The 22570-nt window shown below is 36.6% G+C and overlaps 1 protein-coding gene across 1 annotated transcript in view; it reads right to left on the bottom strand.

The window, feature by feature from the left end:
- ABCA1 (ATP binding cassette subfamily A member 1) overlaps positions 1-22570 on the bottom strand; it is a 145278-nt gene that overhangs the window by 36710 nt on the left and 85998 nt on the right. Inside the window, exons 9-20 of the mRNA XM_074280052.1 lie at positions 18886-19126; positions 17574-17713; positions 15269-15385; positions 10150-10347; positions 9148-9353; positions 8849-9025; positions 6236-6458; positions 5883-6104; positions 4741-4945; positions 2535-2648; positions 1689-1860; positions 600-731 (exon numbers count right to left, since the gene is read on the bottom strand). Of these exons, the coding sequence (XP_074136153.1) occupies positions 600-731; positions 1689-1860; positions 2535-2648; positions 4741-4945; positions 5883-6104; positions 6236-6458; positions 8849-9025; positions 9148-9353; positions 10150-10347; positions 15269-15385; positions 17574-17713; positions 18886-19126 (2147 nt within the window). The remainder of the gene's footprint in view (positions 1-599; positions 732-1688; positions 1861-2534; positions 2649-4740; positions 4946-5882; positions 6105-6235; positions 6459-8848; positions 9026-9147; positions 9354-10149; positions 10348-15268; positions 15386-17573; positions 17714-18885; positions 19127-22570) is intronic.

The following is a 22570-nucleotide window of genomic DNA, read 5'->3' as shown; positions in this document are numbered from 1 at the left end:
GGGATAAGGTTGCTTCAAGTCTGGGTTAGGATGTAATCATGGGAGTGTCGACAAGTACGACAGCAAATTAAGAATTCTGGGTTCCCAAAAATTTTTGCCAAGATCTCTTTCTCTCTGGCCCAGCAAATCGAGAGACACACTCATCATTTGCCAGTGGGAATAAATGGGTGGACTTCCTTTAACACCTTACCACTGAAACAGCTGTCTTCCAAAACAAGCTTGGGTGCCAAATTCTATGTTTGGGACAGCTGATATCTCATTGCTAGAACGAGATGCTCAAACTTCAGTGCTTTGGGGAAGAAACAGTGTGACATAATTCTTGAGAAGAACAAGCCCTCCAGGACAAGCAAGGAAATGAATGGTACCTTCAATGGCACTTTTGTGACTGCTCCCTTGTAACAACAGCTGCTTTTATATTTCACTGTGTAAAAATGCCCCTGATATTTAGCCACGTGGCATCTAATGCAGGGCAATTTCCCTAAAGAGGCATTCCCTAAACGCAATTTTACTAAACATGTAGTGCTATTTCTCTGTCATCCACCACTGGGACGTAGACAATGAAGGTCTTTCCATTTCTCTGAAAACACAGCTCTACTCACATGTCAAAAAGCACATTATGCTGAGGACAGACCCCCAAGTTCTGCCTTATAGTACTCAGCTCTGAACGAATATCTTTCCCAAGGATGTAAGCAGTACCCGAGGTTGGGGGGAATAAGCCAGTCAAGATGGACCTAGGCATAAAAGAAATGTACTTTAAGTGAATACCAAACCAATCAATAATCCTCAAATTTTTCCACATGGGTTGGTAAAAGGCCCTTTGAACCTACCCATCCCATCACCACCTTCCATTTGTCCTTGGTACCTACTTAAAAAATAAATCGTGGGGCTTTTAAAAAATCTTAGTTTCACTGAAATATAGTTTATCTTATTCTTTTATAATATCACTGTGGGGGAGAGAAGAGTAACTCCACTTTACAATTTTAAATCTACCTAAAATGAAAATATACTTTATATTTTTTTTGTTACCACTGGGCACCTTTGAATGCTCCTTTTAGGTCTCATAAAAATTGATAGTTTACGAACTATATTTTAAAGTAGAGCCAGTTTGATCATCTGAGGCAAATATAAGATGTTTTGGTACAATAGGGTTCTATTAGTTTAAAACATTATCCCAAATGAGGTCATTTCCAGATAATAATGAAAAGACTAATTAGAGCTCCCTGCTTAAAGATGAATCTTTCTGAAAACTGGATTCTCTTTTACAGAATCATCTTTCTTCATTCTGATCAGAAAGGAATACTAATAGAGCTCAAAAAGAGAGAGAGAGACTGGCTCTCAAGATATTTTGGTACTTCACTTTCTAAAAATGTTTTTAAAGAGTTAACCAGATCCCTTCATTAAGCCTCATGTCTCCTTTTATATACATGCAAAATTCTTGCACACACACAAACATACATGTACAAATACAAACACACATGTTCATATCTGTACATATTTATATATAATACCGTGTTTATGTTTTTATATATTCATGCATACATGCATCTATAGATAGATACATAGGTTTATGTATTTATAAACACACATACACACTATACATACACATAATCACTTTAGGATACAGTTCTAACTAAGTCTTAGAACTTCCTTCTGGTTTACTCTGTAAAAGCAAAATGTCCTCTTCTTACATGGTGGTGGTTTTTCCAGCTCCATTATGTCCCAGAAAAGATGTGATCTGCCCTTCATAGAAATTCAGTGCAAGGCCATCCACTGCCACTTTCATGCCATCTCGATAAACCTTTACCAGATTCTGAATGGAAACCCCTAAGCGCAAATGGCTGGGTTCTTCTTCCATGCAGACTATGAGAAAGAAATTTTTAAATTAATAGAGTAGATACAGAAAGAGCCAGAAGATCCATCATACTAGTGGGAAGAGCTTTCCTTGAAGTAATGTGACAAAAGGGAAATATTCCAAGAATATCTCACTTGACATGCTGTGAGGTACTACCCTTAACCTAGGACTCTGTTTGTTTGTTTCTCTTTCCTGCAGAAGGGGGAAAAAACTGACTCAAATGTGTTTGCCTAGGGATGCAAAATTGTGGTTCTCAGTCTTAAAAAGGTTGGATAATGGCCATTTGGTGCTGCCATGTATGCTCACATAATCAGAGAATTCAATATGCTCTCTCATTCACACCCCTCTTTTTCTAGTCTAGGTGATAGGCCTCAGGCTGTGAAGGGCTGCAGTGAGGGTAGAGAAGTAATTTAAGCTTTTGTAACAGCTAAAGAGAGGAAAGAAATATTATCCAGGACTGCAAGCACTGGTCCCAGGATAATCCTTAGACACACTCTTGTGATGTCAACCAATTACAATATGAAAGGCACAAGAAAACAGTGAATGAGGCATTATATTAAGTGTGATTTTGTTGATAGACATATGATTCTAGAACTCTGCAAGGTCACTCTCAGTGTTCTCTAAAGAAAACAAATAATGGGAAAGGCAAGGAGCAGAGTTAAAGATTGCCAACAGAACTTACTTTCTGAAGTTCCTTTTTGCCTGGAACCAAGATGACTCTTTTCATCACTTTTCTCACCAAACCAGTAAGACTTGGTAAAAGGAAAATACCAGGGCCTGGGAATTCCATATTGACCTGAAAACAAAAGATAGACGTCAGTTATCCTAACATCCTTTAGATTTCCCTTTACTAAGTTCAATACAAGCTCTATCCTAATAAATATCCTAAGCCCTGGAAACCTTGCAGAGTTGTTGTAAGGATCAAATGCAAATAAATGTATGCATTTAAAGTACTTTGTAAATGCAATAATACATCTGTACTTTGCAAATCTTAAAGAAATGGAAAAGTTAAATAACTAAAACCTTAGTTTCTTATAAAATATTAACTGATAAATAATTAAAAGGCTAAGCCTGGAAGAGATTTCCTCTGTCACCAAGATAATCTAGCCAAAACTCATTTTACAATTGGGGAAATTGAGATCCAGAGAATTGAAGTTATTTAAATGTCTGAGAGCATATAATTATCAAGTGAAAGAAAAGAACCTGGAACTCAGGCATTTTGACTCCTATTTCAGTCCTATACCACAATGCTTTGCCCACTCTAAGGAAGGCACTGTGCTAATTACCCACTAAAAAGACGCAAAAGTAAAAAGTAGCACAAAATAGAGTCCCTATTAGCCACAGAATATAACTGCCTCGGGGACCAAAGCAGTTTCATTTTTGTCCTTGTATTTTTAGAACCTAAAATATGGAGTTCATGGCACATAACAGGTGCTTCACAAATGCATGGTGAACTGAACTGCACTGACAAGAAGCTCACAATTTGGTTAGAGAGAAAGGCATATATGCATAAGATATTAGTTTCATGTACAAGGCAAGTGCCTAATAACTGATCCAGAAGATAAATGCTCTAAGAATTCAGAAAAGAAAAAAATTTCACTATGAACTACAATCATCAGAGAAGGTTTCATGAATGAGTGATAATGTACTCTGGGCCAGGAAGGAAAAGTAGAAGTCGGCTAGTAAGACAAAGGAGAGTACGTCAGATAGGATTTGGAAGTGGGAATCTAATAAAGCTAGATGGGAATTTGTTCTTTAGAGTTTGGGCTTTTTTTTTTTAAACCTTCACATGGATAGAGTTAAGAAGCTTAGTTGGAAAGAACTTAGTTGCAAAGGAGATGCAGGCAAGAAGGGCAATTTGGGACCAGATTGTGGAAGGCTTTAAAGAACTCTGATCTTTTTTTTCAAAGGCAAGGAAAAATCCTTTTGAATAAAAGACTAATATGATCTGAGTATACTTTATAAAGATTAATCTGCTTGTAATGCATAGGACAGACTGGAGGTGGGGTTGACAGGAGATGGGAAGATAAAGCAGGGAGAATTCCAGCACAATAACACAAGATATGGAACAATGAGGGCTTCATATTTCTTGTGGAGTAAGGTAGGTAGACAGAACTATACAGTAGCACCTCGCACTATAACCAGAGAGGTAGCTAAATGGATAAATGGATAGAGCACTTAGAGTCAGAAAAATCTGAGTTAAAATTATGAGCCAAGTCCTTGGCCAGCTGATCATGAGTCAAGTGACTTAACCTCTCTCCATTTCAGTTTCTTCATCTGCAAAAAGAGCACTTAGCTTGCAGAGTTGTTGTAAGGATCAAATGCATGTAAATGTATGCATTTAAAGTACTCTGCAAATGCAATAATGCATTTGTACTTTACAAATCTTAAAGCATTATATTAACACAAGATATTATTATTATTAACATTAAACATATTACATTATGAAATTAGACATAGGACAGGATATTTCAAATCTTGTATAAGGAAATACAGAGAGGACTGTAAGTTCTTACAAGGTCATAGATTAAATCAACAGCAGAATAAGGATTTCAATGCCAAAATACCAAACCTATGCTTAGATTTACCAAAAAAAAAAAAAAAAAAAAAAAAAATTAAATCTCTCGTCACCTCTTTTAAGAACAGAATCAAAAAATCTCGAGTTTGACAGAACCATAAAAGCTATCTAGTTTGAGGAACACTGCCCTTATATATAGTGCTAATTAATCCCTATATTTGGTCTGTTCAATTTGTCATGAATATAAAGTTTTTCCTTCTTCCAAGAAGAACAAAGCTCTAGAAAGAATCTAACTTATGGCAAAAATAATGGAAAGTAAATGTGGTACATCATGATAGGATTTAACAAAATAAGACTTAAGAAAGCATACCTGGAAAGACAGACTCAATATACCAGGTCATCACACCATACAGGAAGGTATCAAACAGCATCATGGAGATCGAGGTAGTGAGGCTGAAGCCATCTTCCTCTAGAGGGCTCTTGAAAAGATTGTCCCACTGCACTCCAATGCCCTGCTCCTCAAAGAGGGCAAAGTACTCACAACCAAACCCAAAGGCCACGGGAGACAGAAGGCTCTGAGGGAGTAACACCAGAGAAAGTTTTATCAATCTTTTTTCTCTCGCTCATATTTTTAAACACTACAGATATGGCCCCACTTTAATTAGCCCTGATGTAGAAAAATCTAAACTTACAAAATAGAAAAATTAAAGTAATCATGAGCACTAGAAAAGAATCCAAAAGTAATTCCTTTAAATAATAAACTATTTAAGGACCAGTGAAAACCTAGGATTGGAAAATACTTTGGAAGTCTAATCTAGGCCATCCCCTCTACAATATCCCCAACAATTCACTATTGGCACACAACATTTTGATATATTTTACTGTTGCATAAAATGAGGTACAATTGTCATATGATAATAGGATTTTGTGAGAAAGAGAGCCAAAAGATTAAATAATTTTATACATACACACTCCATCTTTGTATCTCTGTCTCTCTCATTAATAATCTCAAATGACTAATAATAATGTCTAATAGTCCTAAAAGTCATGGATTTTGTAGGAGACATTCATCTCCATCCTGACTCTGCAGAAGGATGCTCAAATCAAATACCCAAGGATTTAAAGTAGGAATCTCACATATCACAAGTGGCTTTGATCTTTTATCGCCTCCAGGTTTAGGTTGTGTATGTGTATCTATATGTTGAGATATATAAATATACACACATAGATAACAATAAGGATCAATTTAAATGTAAAAAAAAAAAAAAAGGGAAGGGGAGGGGAGAGGAAGGGAATCATTTATTCCTGGCTAAGTATACCCTTTGCTGTCTAATGAATAAAGTGAGAGGGTTAAAATTTTCATGGAAAGAAAAGTTCTTTTCTTGCTTCTTTCTTTCACAGAATACATGGCACACCTTGTTAGTACTGTATTAAGGATTCATTAATGTTCACAATAATAGTAACAGCAATGATTTTTTTTTAAAGGCACAATTTTATATAAAAACTACTTACAGCAAAAAGTTTCAGAGAAAAGCCCACATAGTCCTGCCAAGCAACACACAGGACGTAGGGCAGGTAGAGCGTGAAGTAGATGATCCCACCACAGGCCGCGGCCAAGTTGGCTCTGGAGAAGAGGGTACTGATCAAGAAGCATTGCAAGATGGTCACCACAGCAAAGACGGAGAGAAACAGGAAGACCACGCTGGGGTCGCTGTAGGGCAGTAAGTTTCCTAGCTAGAAAGGAATCAGATCCATCAAATTTACTGAATCAAGTCAAAACACATCTTGCAAAGACTTACACAAAAAGTGAGTTATTTCCAGGGTCAATGACCATAAAACCCATCCCAGGCAGGGCCCAGCCTTACCTTCAGGATTAACACCAGTAGTCCTGCGCTCACAAGGAGAGGGATGAGACTGCTAATGAACCAGCTGAACCAAAGGATGCCATTGTCCAAACCCATGATCCTCATGGTCTCCTTCAGTCGGGCTTCCTTCTCATACACGATCCCCTTAATGATCACAGCCACAGAGTATATCCAAGCCAGGGTCATGAAGAGAGGCATTGAGCGGCTCATCACCCGCAGAAATCTATTCCCCCAAGGGAAAAAAATGAAAGCATTACAGAGAAAAAGGCAGGAGGATAGAATCTCGGGATTATAGGAGATCCAGAATCAAGTCCAACCCACACATAAGGAAGGAAACACTACTTGTAAAAGGCTTGCTTGAAGTTGCTGCTTGAAGACCTCCAGTAACATGAAACTCACTACCTACTTAAGGAAGTCCATCCTACTTTAGAAAGTACTATTAGGAGGAAAGTAGCATTGTGTGGTGGACAGAGAGCCAGTATGAGACTGGATGATTTAGGTTAAAATCCTGTACAGAACTGCACTTAAACTTTTCAAAGCTTCAAGTAACTCTCTAAGATTTTATGTTGCAGAACAACTGTATATCTGCATTAGTAGAGGGAGTTTCTTCATTTAGAACTTTCTACAACAATAAAAATCTCAGATCTTAAGACAATACACAAAAAACAACAAACAAAAAGTTATTAGAGAATTGTTTTTTATATGGAGGTAAAACCTATTTTTCCATATTTTCTTTGAACTGGTCTTGCTTCTATCCCTCTCTGGCCAAGTGAAATAAATCTAAACTCAAATATCTGAGAATATCTCTTTCTCAGGTTAATTATTCTCCAATTTTTCAAGTGACTTCTTCCTGGCATGGCTTCTAGTTCTCTAACAAAGTAATTCCTAATCCACCCCTACTCATACCCAGATTTGTTCTTACTATCATCCTCCCTAAGATGTAGTAAATAATGGTGCACTACTATGGCAAAACCCTTGTTATATGATGTTGAAATAACACAAATGCAATAAAATTTCATTTGGATCGACTAGGGGAAAGATTAATCTGAATGTCCAAAGTTTAAATTACAAAATGATTTTAAAAAAATAAAAGTGATTTATTTTTGTGTGTCTGTATGTGTGTGTATGTATGTATGTGTGTATATATATATATATATATATATATATATATATATATATATATATATGCATATGCATGTATGTATATATATAAATAAAAGAATAATAGTAAGAAAGTGTTGTCAAATAAGAGTGTATCAGTCTATAAATCAGTGAGAGCTTTTTTCAGTGCTTGAAAAAACCTGATTTTCCTTTTGCTCAACAAGTTATTTTCTCAGTGTGCAAATAAATTCCAGACATGTTTTCCCAAATCCTTACAAAGTCCAGAGAAGTCTGTAATTTTTTTCAAGTTTAACTAATATGGCTCTTTTTTGTTTATCAGAACATTGCTAAATATGTATGGGAATACAAGGTTTTGTTCTTCCAAATAATGCCCGTCTTAGGAGCCTCTGAAAAAGTTGTTTCTGTCTCTTTTTTAAAGGAGAAAACAGATACCTTCAGGAGTGACCTAGATGTCCTTGTAAGTATTATGTTGAAATCAAAGCAGAAAGCTAATGATGCCAAGTTGAGGCAAGCCCTGGATAATTCTGATACACATATGCACACAAATACACATGCACATACACGTGCACACACACTCACTCAAAGAAGGTAAGAGAAAATAAGGATATTACTATTTCCTGGAAATAAAACCCAAAAAAAATTTAATTGGGTTACTGTTGAGAACAGTTAATTAAACTCTTTGGAAGGCACATTTATTTTTTTCAGTCACTTAAATGTTAATTACTTAGTAAATAATAGTACCTGAATGCAGGCCTCCCATTTCTCCCACTCTTTTCATTAAATCAAAAACACATAATTAACATTTAAAGTTGCATCTCCTACATCAAGACTCTCTAGAATCTAAGGACTAAAACCAAAATGAGAAAAAAAAAATTTCATCCAGTTTTGTTTTGTTTGTTTAGAACTTCAATTTGCAGATTACGTCCAAGTTTAAACCAGACAAATCCACACAATTTGCCTTTCTGTGTCTGCTATGAGATTTGGGAGAATTGCAAAGATGGTCTGGGTGGGCCATTTCCTCACCTCTCTTTATTGGCTTTTGAGTGGGGATGATGGGTGGCTGGATGGCAGGTGATTGGGTGAGTAGGAGCTAATGGCTGGCAAATGGAAGACAATGTATGAAGGTTGTGCCCCAGCAAATTCATAGGCTTTCTTCTCTTCCTCCTCCCTCAGCCTAATGCTTTTGCAAGCAGTCACCAGAAGGAAACTAAATGTGAAATAGCAGCATCCTTTGCTATTCTTCTAACAGTATTTTTTTTTCTCTTAGTAGACAGATGGGATCATGGTTATTTTCTTTTTCTTTTTTCTTTTCTTTTTTTTTTTCTGAGGCAATTGGGATTAAGTGATTTGCCCAGGGCCACACAGCTAGGCTGTGTTAAGTGTCTGAGGCCAGACTTCAGGGCTGATGCTCTCCACTGCACCAATGACTATTTTCTAGACTACATGAGGGTTAGGCTCCAGAGTCTAGAAGACGATGTATGAGCAACTTACATATCATCTACATAACAAGGATAAGGCATCTGCTGCACATAAATGCCAGTGTTCTCCTCAGATCCTGTCAGTGTCCGGATAATTGCCTGCTCCACCACATCCTGCAGGTATGCAAAGCCCCCCCAGACATAGCGTAGGTCTTCAAAGGGATCAGCGCGAGGACCAGGGTCCCAGTACCTGGAACCAAAAAAGGAGGAGGTCAACAACACTTCTCAGACTCGGCAACAAGAATCCCCCGGAATCCCCCCATCTCTCCACCTCCCCCCATCTGGTTCAGAAGCTTGAAAGCAAGAGCTTACGCATCCTTGATCTTGTTTGTCCTCTCTACATTGTCAATATCCATCCGGATCTTGTATTTGACATGGTGAGGTAGTTCAACACTATCAGGAGCAATGCCAGTGAACACTATGCCAGCCCAGAACTTCCTTTCATCCAGTAACTCCATAGACTTGTTGATCAGTCGAACTTCCGTGGATATTGGCTCAAGTTTGTCTAGGTTGACACACTAAATAGGGAATAGCTCCCATGAGGAATTCAGCTCTTGGAATGATAGGAAACTGGGCACATGAAACACAGATATTAAAATAGGGGCAGTGTTTATTTTATTCTCGGCAAAATCCGAAATATTTGGGAGTTATCCTTCGTTCCCTCCAAATGAGTTTTCCCAGCATGGAAAAGGAAATAACTTTGTTTTTATTAAGCAAGGAGGAAGATGAGTTTCTTTGTTTTTCAAGGGAATGTTAAAATAATAAATGTTTCTAGTTTTCCTTTTTATTCTTATATTTTCAGTTACAACAAGCTTTTAAAATTTAATAGTCTATAGTAGAAACAAAAAAGTGAAGTATAGAAGGAAGGGAGGAAAGAAGGAAGAGAGGAAAGAAAGAAGGGAGGAAGAGAGGAAGGGAGGAAGAGAGGAAGGGAGGGAGAAAGGAAGGGAAAGAAAAGGAAAAAAACAACTTTTACCTGTTCTCCGGTCTCATAGGATGGAGGAAACATTTACAAAGCTAGTTTCTCAAAACTCAATTCTAAAAAGTCCAATTAGCTGCACCCTACGTTGATCTTTCCCTTACTTTGAACTGCTTAATACAACTACATTGTTACATAAGTTCAAATGTTATCTTGTGCTCACTCTCTATATCTTTATGTTTCTAACCATACTGAGACTATAGCACATCTAGGAACATAACCCTTATGGTAATTCTCTGTACACACTAAATAGTAGATGAGCAGAAAAGACTTTCAAAAAACACATTTTTAGTCTAGGGTTTTTTTTTGGGGGGGGGTTGTATTTATCAACTTACCTCCATGAATCGAGCGATTGTCTGGATTGCTCGATTTGTCTCGTTAAAAGCTTCTCTCCAGGTGTACACTGGACCACTGGCTATTTGGACATCTTCTGGATACTTAGCTAAAAAGGCTGCAATGTCCGAAGCTGTCCAGTTTAAACCATTCAAGTGGTGTCCCCAAAGATTGCTGTTGATTTTATTATCCAGCAGAGTCTAGCATTCCAAAATAAAGGGCAATTAAGTACAATTAAAATCTAGACTTATGAATAACCCACTAAAGAAAAAAGGCGGGGATATTTTTCATGACTATGCCAAGGCAAAAAAATGTTATTTAAAGTACAAGTTTTTTGTTTTTTTTTTTTACTCAGACATTTCTAAGTAATATCTAATAATAATACATATTTATAAAACACTACAAGAATCACAAAATGCCTTCCCTTACAAGACTGCATTGTGTGTTCTTTAAGGGCAGTGACCTCTTAAACTTTGTGTCTCTTACAAAACTTAGGATAGAACTCTGTACACAGCAGGTGCTGAGTAAAGGTTTGTTGAATTTGAACTGCTCACAGGTAACATTAGGAGTCCAAAAGTGAATGATTAGCCTAGTAAAGGCCCATTCTTAAATCAAAAGTAAATTCAATTTTTGTGCATTTATCTTATCATATATAGCCCATCAAAATATAACCCATTAAATCTTTCTGAGCTTCTTAGTCCCATAGGGTGATTATTTAAAAATCTTTTACTAGAAGCCTTCCCCACCCCCTCTTAATTTAGTGCCTCCTTCTATTAATTATTTTATATTTACTCCATATAAAGCTTGCTTTATGTATTTTTGTTTGCATGTTGTCTCCCCCATTAGATTGTAAACTCCTAGAAGGCAGAAACTGTCTTTAGCCTCTTTTGGATCCCCAGCCCTGAGCACAGCACCTGGCAGATAGTAGGTGCTTGATAAATGTTGATTAATAGTACTGAGATTTGCATGATGTTGGGGAATCCATACTTGCTCCAACTAAGGCCTGCATTGGACCTTGCCAAGAATAGTACTCAAATTTACATAAAAGAGGCTAATCGTTATTGAGATTATACTGTAACCCAGGATATATTACTAGCATGAAGTTGTAGGGCTCAAATCTTAGAGAATCTTGAATTCCAAATTTTTGAGAAGGAGCTTGGAACTTTTTCTTTCAGCAATGCATAAATAACATCGAGGAAGTTTTTAGAACCAGAGTCCTGTATCTGTAAGGAACAACAGAGACCGTCTAATCCAATCACCTTATTTCACAATTATAACTGAAACTCAGGACTGAGGCCTGACTTACTGAGTCAACCCACTCAAGCAACATCAAAGGTGGGACTTTCTTTCCTGACCTCTAATTACAAACTGTTCTTTCTACTCTTTTTCCCTTTTTAAAATCTGTGTTTATAATACAATTATTTCAATAAAAATATACCCAACAATGACAACTCAAATTTCTATGATGCTTTATGAATTTACAAAACAAAGTAAAAATGATAGTTGTAAGTAATTACCATCTCCATTACACAGATGGTAAAACAGTAGCTTTCTGAAGGCAGAACTGTATATATTCAGAAGTTAGAGCAGTGAGGCTTTTCTTTTATTTCCCTTTTTTATTCTGAATTTAACAAACAGCAAACATAATGACCATTTCCACACAGAGAGTAGAAAAGGAAGAGGATGGTGCAAATCTGACTTATGAACAGCTTGCTTTTCTTTAAGTATATAATAAATTCAAAGTTGTCATATTTGTCTATTTCTGAAAGACCTTTATTCTATTCTCATATACGTTTAAAAAATACTTATATGGTTCTCTTTTCTTGCTTTTAAAAAATTTTACTAACTTCTTACTAGCTCCCTTCTACCTCCTTCTTCTCAAGTTGGGGAGAAAAATAAGTCTTGTATAAGATATCCATAGACAAGAAAAAAATCTCCATACCGCCACTGTTCAAAATATAGAGTATCTTTCTATGCCTTGAATTCATCAGCTCTCAACTATTTGCTTTTTTAAAAAATATTTTATTTTATTGTATTTTTATTTTTCCAAAATAGTTTTCCAAATAAATGCAAATGTAGTTTTCAACATTCACCTTTGCAAAACCTTATGTTCCCAAATTTTTCTCCCTTCCTCCGCCCCATCCCTCCCAGACAGCAAGCAATCTGATACAGGTTAGACATAACATTTACTTTTTAAAGGCAGTTTGTTTTGTAAACCTTAATGCACATGTAAATACTATTTGTAATTGTTATCCCTACTACTTACATACCAGGTTATATGAAAAATTTTTAAGGGGTAGTTAACTTTGAAAGAATCCAGTGTCCAGAAAATTATAACTGACTCTCACAACCAAGACAACTATCCCCACCAGATGGCAGGTTTGTTTAAGTTTCTGAGGGAAAAAACTAGAAAGAAAAATAAATTAAAAGATGTACTGAGGAGGGAAGGAAAGTTAGTTCTGAGAGGAAAAAAGGCCTTGTAAAAACAAAAGTAATGAGACTATCAGGACAGAGTTACACAGCACAAAGCCAAGAAGAATGGATGTCAAAAGAGTGGCAATTCTTATAGGATCACATAAGATCTATCAGGAAAAGAATAGATTGACTACAACTTGGGATTCAGTACTAAAAGAGGTGAATCAATGGAAAGGGTGTGAGCACCAAGGCTAGAAGTGGGGAGGGACACAGAGAAGGCTCATACAGGGCAAAGAGGTCAAGGTCTACACTACAGCAGACTAGCAATCATCTTGAACTTAATAGTTTTAGAGATTTTAACCTTAACTTAAAGTTAATTTAAGGGTCACTTAAACTCTGAATAGCTGGAACATTGGACAAACCATTTTAACTCCAAGTTCCAGGCATGAATTTAATTCAAGTCTTCCTGATTCTGGGACTGGCAGGTTGGCTATCTCTCCCAACATGGCATAATGTAAAGAACTAGTGTCAGTCACAAAATATAATTCAAATCCTATCTCTGACACAAACTGTATGACCATGGCAAGTCTCACACACACATCTTTGAGTATGTGTTAAAAATTACTACAATGTTAGCTGATTGACTGCTAGCAAGGATGTCTGTATTTGCTGGCCTCCCCATTCTGACCTAATTGCCTGAAGTCAGCAGAAGTTCTATCCTGTCTAACCCTAGATTCCCACCAATCTTCTACTCCTATGATCTGTGCTGAGTTCCTTGACTTGATCTGTGCTTTGGTCTCATTATATCATTTAAGTCTATCCTACCCTTCCTAATGCTCAACTACCCATTGGTATATCTAACCCATGAGGTTCCCTTTTTTAAAAAATTTTCTTTAAATGTGAAAAATCACCTCTCCCTGTTTATTATAAGACTCATTAACACTTGGTCAAACCTCTTCTAAATTTGCCAAGGAGATAAATTTACAAAAGAGGATTGATTTCTTATGTTACAGAAGGAATCTTTCCTTACAAAAGAACTCATCTAAACATTACTTTCACCATTACATTTAAGGATTTGATTATTTGATGGAGAGAAGGAACAGAGTGTTAGGAGCCACTATCATTATAGGAATAAATAATAAAAATTATTAATTTGTGATATAGGTGTATAAGATGATCTCACAACAATCTTGTGAAATGGTAAGGAAAATATTATTTTCCCCATTTTGCAAATGAAAAAAAAACAGTCCTAGAGGGATAAGGGAAGACTATGAAAGGCTGTTGTAACGGCCAGAACTCCAATATTGATAATAGGTATGACAGCAATATACACATCTAAACATCAGGTTACAAGGCATAATTTTTTAATACAGATTCCCTATATATATTTACAAAGATTCCTTAACTTTATCTCACACTCTAAGAGCTAGTTCAACTATTATTACCCCATTTTTCAGATAAGAACACTTGCCTAAGACAACAGAGCTAGCAAGTAGATGCAGCAAAATTTGAATCCAAAATCTATAAGATACCAAACTAATAGACTCAGAGCTGGAAAAACCTTCAGAGATGTTTCTTTGATCTTATTCTAGGTCTCATCACTGTGGAGAGGTAGTGGACCTTTCAGTTCTTGGATGTGTACCATCTATGTAATCCTGGGCAATTCACTTAAAATATCTTTTCCTTCTCATCTTTCCTCATCTATAAAATCAGGATAATAATAGTACCTATTCCATTAGAGTGTTCTGAAGAGCAAATGAGCTAATGGCATTTTGCAAACCTTTAAGCACTAAATAAATGCTAGCCATTATGTATATGAATGACCAGGGCAGAGGTATTAGGAATAGGAGCCCTAACCTGACAATCTCATATTATGCAGGAATGTCTGCAGTGTTGATATCTACATCATCATTCTTCCTTTCAAACAATAACCATTTAAAGGGAAGAGAAAACTCACAGTATTGTATTCTGGCTACTGGTGGAAACACAAAGACAGAAATAGCTCTCACCCATCTTGTCAAGAGAAAACAGTGGCTAATGATACTCTGACACAGGGCATGTCAGAAGATAATGTGATTAAATAGCACTCCAGTAAAATTGAGGGAGACATTCAGTACTTACAAAGCTGCCACAATTTTAAATTCAATTGTCTCTAAAACATTTATCCTTTTCACAATGCATGGAAATAGAGTTATAGATGCTATTATCTCCAGACTGCCCAAGGCCCTCTTGATTTTCACTGAGCCTCAGGAGAGGATGTCAAAGTAGTTCCTATATAAAGAATGTGTTTTATGTATATTTTCTGGGTTTTTTGTTTGTTTGTTTTCTTATATCTAGGAGGTATGCCGGAATTAAACAAATAACCTCTAACTCACCCTAAATCATTACTTGCTATGGGACAAGAAGCAGAAAGAACCAGGGCTTTATGAAAGCCCATATCCTAACCACCAGCCTATACTGCCCCTTCTGTAGATATATCCTCATCTAATTATACAGAAAGTATTGGAGATATACAGGCAAGAACATTGTTGCCAGGGAATTGACTCCTTTGTTGAGGGTCAAGCGCCCTGCTGTTTGAAAAAAAGCTCAGCACTGTGGTGTTGATGAAATTCAAGATAAGAACTTGTTTGGATCACTTCTGGAAATTATACCTCACCCAGTTTTGGCAAATAGAAAGTTAGCTAAATGTAGGGGCAGGGAACTTACCCGGATGAGATCCATTTCCTGGCTGTTTTCCATGAATGTCCAGATTTTGGGGCTGATCTCTTCCCACATCCCTTTCAGGTCATGGAAGACACCCAGGTTCTGAAAAGTCCTATTCACCTAGAGCAGGGAGGGGTGAGAAAGGAAGAGCAACAGAAACAAAAAACAAAAAAAAGAGAGAGAGAGAGAGAGAGAGAGAGAGAGAGAGAGAGAGAGAGAGAGAGAGAGAGAGAGAGAGAGAGAGTTATCACATGAACTACACAGACATTTCACACTATATCCCACTGCAATGGATTTTGACCAAAGTTCTACTAACAATTCCAGGGGAAGCCCAGCCCCATTAACGAAGGGACATAATGATGATCATGACAATACTTTGGTAATACTAATGGAAAAGGGGGGAGGAGGAAAAGACCTCTGAAAAAAGGAATAAAATAACCACCAAACAATCCATTCTATGTTCAAGATCTTACTTGTGTAGAAAAACTTTCCAACTTAAAGAGATCAAATGAGATGATATTGGCAAAACAATTTGCTAACCTTAATAATACTAGATAAATGTTAGTTATAGGTAGGTAGAAGGTTTGCTCTAAAGCCAACAAGCTCTTCTATTGCACAGATATGAAGGAGGAAAGGATGAGATAGTCAGGCTTAGTCACATTCCACCCCTGAAAGACACTATTCTTCAAGGAGCCTCAGGGAAGACTCAGTGATCTTTTCTGAAACTCTCAGAGGATATAGAAGTCTTTTAAGGCAACAACAAAGTAGGAAAGTATATGGTTTTATCTTCATTCCCTATATGAGATCATTTACAGAAGGCCACTTAGTGAGTTGTTATTCTAAATTAATTTTGGCAATCAAATGATAGTGGATCTTAGGTTGGAAGCTGGAAAGGACCACAGAGGAATCCTGGAAAGGTTAAAAGTCTTATCCAAAGATAAGACTAGTAGGAAACAAACAAGTCTGGAGTTGAGCCAGATGATACAATTCTAAAACCAGGACACATTTAAATATATACATTTATTCACTTGCACAAAGCCAGTAACTACTATACTAAGACTTTTGGGACAATAATAAACGATGACAATGAAGAGGAGGAGGAGGATAAGTCAACAACTCTGTAAAACAGATACAGATAGTATGTGAGCAAATATGGAATCTGAATTTAGGTCTTTGTGGCTCTAAGTTCGGTCATTTTCAGTCATGTCCAACTCTTCGTGATCCTATTTAAAGGTATCATGGCAAAGATACTGGCATGTTTGCCTTTTCTTTCTCCAGCTCATTTTACAGATGAGGAAACTAAGGCAAACAGAGTAAGTGACTTGTCCAGTGTCATGTAGCTAGTGAGTTTCTGAGGCCATAATTTGAACTCAGGAAGCTAGACCCACAGCTCTGTGTACTACGGCACCTTCTAACTACCTACCCTGGCTCTAAGGCCAGCTTTTACTCCATTACTTTATGTTGTTTCTCTCCAACTCATCTATTTTACAGGTAAGAAAGCTAAGAGCCAGAGAGAGCAAATAATTTGCCTACAGACACAAAGCTAGCACATGCTAGAGCTAGGTTTGAAACTCCTCAATCCAAATTCAGTAATCTTTCCAATATACTGTAAAAGCCTACCAAGACATAGTTTGTTCAAACTAGCTATAGGACAGAATTCAACCTAGACCAGCTATGGACTGAATAACATGAAGATTGTCCATTAGCAGTAGAATATTTCTCTCTCTCTCTCTCTCGCTCGCTCGATATAAACTGTAAATTAGAAGAAGAGATACACTGACTTTTAGAGGGGAAAAGACATCATAAGTCATTCTTTTTAAGAAAGGCAGAGAAGCAGTTGACAGATTTTTTAAAAGGATACATAAATTAAAGTGAATAAATATATGAGAATACAACCTAAGTATTATCTGACTTTCTGAATTGACACTAATATCATTATTCTGTGAAAAGCTCAGAACCACTTTTGAAATCAAGTTATGTCACACTTCATCCCTTTTTTCAGTATATTTCCACTTGATACAACAAAGGATTTAAAGCTGGAAGGAACCTAGAAATGATGCAGCTCAATTCTACCAATGTACACATAAGGAAACTGAGGTCCCCAAAGGATAAATGATTTCTTTTCCTTTAAAGAGCAAATGGCAAATGCCCAATTTGAACCCAATTTTCTGGCTTCAAATGCAGTCTGCTTTATAGTAGAATATATACTTTGTTATCTGATTTATGACAATTATTGTTCCTCATCATCATAGGATTTGGGGAATTCTTAAGGATAAAAACAAGTTATAAGCCTCTATCTACTACTTACCTCAGACATGACTGTTCTTGTGGCTGGAGTATCAGGGGTATATAGGATCTTTCCAACAAGCAGAGGCTTTAGAGCCTTCCAGATAATTCGAGAAAGAGGACTAGATTCCAAATTCTTCATCAATTCATTGCAATAAGGAGCTATAAGAGAAGATGGGAAAGCAATCAACAAAGATGAGGAGGGAAAAAAAAATCTACTTCCTCATTATAAATGACAAAGATCCATATGTACCTTACACAAATATCTACACTTAAAATATGGAAAAATATAAAGGTTTAAAACTTTTAAAAACTGTCCATAAGCTCAAAACAATTCTATACATACACGACTCTTTTGAAATTTATTACACTGTTGCCATCAAAAAGAAGCAGATGTACCTGTGGGGCTAAGTTTGAACCAGAATGCTTAAGTCAACCCAAAACCTGTTTCTAAAGAGATCTCCTTAATTTTTTTCACATCACAAAGATTTCTAACAATATTCATTAAACAAGAATCTAAATTACAAGGGGTTATTGAGGGGCGTGTTTATTCCCTATGCAAAGAAATTCTTCAATTTATCTCCCCCCCAAAAAGACCCTTTTAAACAGAGAACTTTCTTCCTACACCAAATGATATAATTTATAAAAATTGCATTTACACACAGCTTTCAAGACCCCTATCTTATTGATTACCATAATCAAGCTTTATATTGTTCTAGAGTGGTCAGGAGGATGAAGGAAGAGATATGGGTGCTATTTCATAAAACCTCCCATAAAACAAAACTTCAACACTGAGAAGGAACCTGCAGATGTCCAACCTATTGGTGTTTCACTTTAGAAAAAAATTTTGACATTATATCAAACCACAAAAAGCTATCTGACCATGACTGAAATACACATTTGTGGTTGGGAAACAGAGAAAGGAACAACTGCAACATGTTGTCAATGAAAAAAGTATCCCACTGTCTAAAATGGCAACATTGGCTCCATACTGCTTCACCAAACAAAGGTGTACACCCATAGCAAACCACCAAGAAAGGCTAATGGATGTGAAATTGCAAAAGTATTTAACACTTCCTTGTCAGTGAAGAATCAAAAATGAACAGTGAATCATTTGATCATATCAAAGAACACACATTCAACCTCTGACTATCAAGAGGTATTTCAGATCAAGTTTTGATAAAATAACATTGCCAGTGGAAATAACAATCACCTTCCATCCTTCCTTGCCCCTCAGAAAGCAAAGGACTCAGCCTCTTCATAATTACTATGGGATGAGATTGACTCAAGGTAAGAAGGGCCGATATAATCTGGCTTACATCCCAGGGACTTACTTGTAGAATTATCGTAGAAGTTTGTCACCTCCTCTTCGGTACTATTTCCCCCAAATAGAGCTTTGTAGTTGTTGTCCTCATACCAATTAAGGGATTTGATCTTCAGTCCTCCACCTTCAGGGTGGCCACACATGATTCGAGACACTGCCTGGTAGATCTGGGTGGAGGAACTGCTGCCGTTCATGTTGGTCAGGAATATCACCTCTTGTCTCATGTCACTCCAGCTCTTCATGCTGGATAACTGAAATGAGTATGGGGAGGAGATGAGATAGAAGACAACAAAGGGGAAATGGGGAAAAAAAAGGTCAGAAAAGAAAGGAAACTTTTCACTGCAAAAACTATGTTCCACTGGAAACTGAGTGGATGTCCATCAGTTTGGGAATGGCTGAATAAGTTAAAGTATATGAATATAACGGAATATTATTGTTCTATAGGAAACAATCAGCACGATTTCAGAAAGGCCTGGAGAGACATAGCCTGATGCTAAGTAAAATGAGTAGAATCAAGAGAACATTCTATATAGCAGCAAGATTATGTGATGACCAAGTGATGGACTTGGCTCTTCAACAAGGAGGTGATTCAGGCCAATTCCAATAGACTTGTGATGGAGAGAGCCATTGGCATCTAGAGAGAGGACTGTGGGGACTGAGTATGGATCACAACAGAGTATTTTCACCTTTTTGTTGTTTGCTTTTACTTCTCTTTTTCAATTTTTTTTCTTTTTGATCTGATTTTTTTCTTATGTAGCAAAATTAATGTGGAAATATGATTAGAAGAATTGCACATGTTTTAAGCTATAATAGATTACTTATTAGGGCAGGACATAGGAGAAACAGAGGGAGAAAAATCTGGAACACAAGGTTTTGCAAGGATGAATGCTCAACACTATCTTTGCATGTATTTTGAAATTAAAAAGCTATTATTAAAACTTTTTTAAAGAAAAAAGAAAAAAAAATCTATATTCCAGAAATAGACTGGCTGGCTGTAGATAACTTTTTAAGTTCATAATAAATGAATAAGAGTACCTCAATGTTTAAATGACCTGTGATTTCCTTAGAATGGGTATCTCTTCAAATAATACAAAAATCACCACTTTTCTATCATCAGCAGAAGGTCTTTGAAAGTTCTCAATGGCTAGAATAATTCATTACTCTAAGGCTAATTGTAGTAATGAGCTTCTCCAAAATTAAGTAGGATAAATTCTCTCACAGGCTCCACAAAGCCTCTATGGATTGGCAAAAGAGACTGGCCAGTATTATCAGCACAACCTTAGAAAACATAAGGTCACCTCCAAGCAACAATGAAACATCAATATAGAACTCCAGTGGATGAAATCTAGAGCATGGTAAAGTAGACTTGTGACCCAGTCATGGAAAACTTCTTCTAACAATGCAGATGGGTAATAGTTCTACAATTCTTATCTTAAAAAGTTGCCTAAGAGTGATATGACTTGACCAGAAGTCACACAGTTGGTATCTAGACCTTTGTGAGTCTGATAGTTTTCTATTCACTATACTATGCTACTCCTCATGCTACATGTTATATGGCATTAGGTTTTCACAATTGAATGATCTCTTTTCTTCTTAGGTCTATAATCACTATATAATAGCAACAAACATTTTTAATCAGGCTCTGTATGCAAAATATTTTTGAGACCTACAAAAACGACACAAAATATGGTCTCTACCCTCTAATTAAGGGATAAGATATTTGCAGAGAAATGATAAGTGGATTAGGATGCAATAATACATTGTAATAAAACATGACATCTGACAAGGACATTTGATACCAATCAAGGAAATCACAGCAGATTTTATAGTGAACATTTGGATTGGGTATTTAAAGGAAAGGTAGAAATTTAGCAAGGAAAGAGAGGGGAAAACTAAATTAAAAATTATACTGAACAATTAATATAATTTCCAAATAATTATAGGATACCATACATCTTCCACTAGCATTATGAAAACTCAAAAATTCATGCTTTCCTTGAGGATAAAATTCATTTTGGATCCAATCTACTCTGAAATATCTCTCATTCTAAGTGCTAGGAAAGTGGTAGCTACTCAATGAGTATTAATTTATGCTGATGGTACTCTTAAATATATCCTAACTTGGCTATTTAGTCCTAACTCTAGCCATTCTCTTTCAAAACAAATGCAACTTGGACTCCCCATAGAATTACTGGCCCAAGTGCCATTATTATTATTATTATTAAATATTGATATAGCACTTTGTATTTCCAAATATTTTCACCAGCATTAATAAATTACTACATTTATCACAATTTCTTTACATTGATTCTGCCAATTTCCTCCCACTAAGAAAGAAAATTAGAACACAGAGAAAGGAGAGTTGCTTTTAGCTACAAAGCTCTATTATAACAAGGATATCATTAGGATTTGAAATCACCAGGTTTCAGTCCCATATGGGGCTTTCCTTAGCCAAACTGCAATTGCACAGCTGTTCTGGTCATTCTAAAATCTATTTCCCTCCACTGAGGTCCAATTGTAATACCTCACATCAGGACAAAAGGTGGTTCCAAGTTCCTGAAGGCTATGTCCGTCCAGAACAAGCCTTTGTACCTATCATATCTACCACAAAAACTACAAAATAAAAGCCCTGGGGATTATTTGTGGTTTAAGATTTAACTTATTTTATCTCAAAAAGACTCATCACCAAGTTGGCCTTTGGGTGATAATTTTTTTAAACATAGTAGCTTATGAAATTCTTAAGGAGCAGAGGACTTCCAAACAGTGTCAAAGATGTCTTACACCAGTGAATTAACAGGCCTTTTGAAATACCAAAATAGTGGATTATGATCTATCTCACAAGAGGACTTCTAATGGAAATCTTCCAATATTTCAGAAATCTGGAATTTCATCAGGATGGACACTTCTTCCATGTATTCCTTCTATTTTATTTAGCAACTTTGAGAGTTGCTTTGGCTGAAAAAACATGCTCAATACAAGAAAGATTGTGTACTCTACCCTGCCCCATTTTTCTCCACTCTCACAGCCACTATCCTGATTCAGGCCTTTATCACCACTGACCTGGACTATTGTAATGGCTTCCTTATGTGTCTCCTTGCCTCACTCCTCCCTCCTCCCCAATTACTGAAATGATCACCTTATACCAACCCCTTTATTATCCAAAGTGCAAAGAACTCGGTTACTCTGATACACTATTATAAATTTTTGTTTCACATTTAAAGTTCTTTACAATCTGGCCCCAACCTGAAGGAGCTAGAGACAGTACACCAGTGGTGCTACATGTGAATGTGACCCTTTAGGTAGGGTCCTTCCCTTACAACCCACCATCTATGTAATCTTCAAAAGGGAGCTATTCAACCAACTGAAGATATTGCAGACACCAATACACAGAGAAAGTCACCTAAGGTAGGAGAAAGCTTCAAGAAATGTGAGCTTAGAAAGAATATAAGAGACTACTTAAAGTAGCCTGGGCTGCTTGAGAACTTCATGAGGAAAGAAAAGACTTCTAGGCTCTGAATTTCTGTTTCTCCTAAATGAGAGCAAGCATCAAAACCAGTAAGATTTGACATCGACTTAGAGCTCTCTAACACATCCTGGCTATATCATCACCCTGGGTAGGTCATTTCATCTCTGAAATATTCTGGGCAACTCTGGAATATAAATTGCAGAGGTGCTGACCTCCACTGGAGGAATAT

This window comes from Sminthopsis crassicaudata, chromosome 1 (genome assembly GCF_048593235.1).
Source record: "Sminthopsis crassicaudata isolate SCR6 chromosome 1, ASM4859323v1, whole genome shotgun sequence".
NCBI classification, from domain to species: domain Eukaryota; kingdom Metazoa; phylum Chordata; class Mammalia; order Dasyuromorphia; family Dasyuridae; genus Sminthopsis; species Sminthopsis crassicaudata.
The sequence above is the reverse complement of the archived record's forward strand: the minus strand, read 5'-3'. Positions and strand labels throughout refer to the sequence as shown.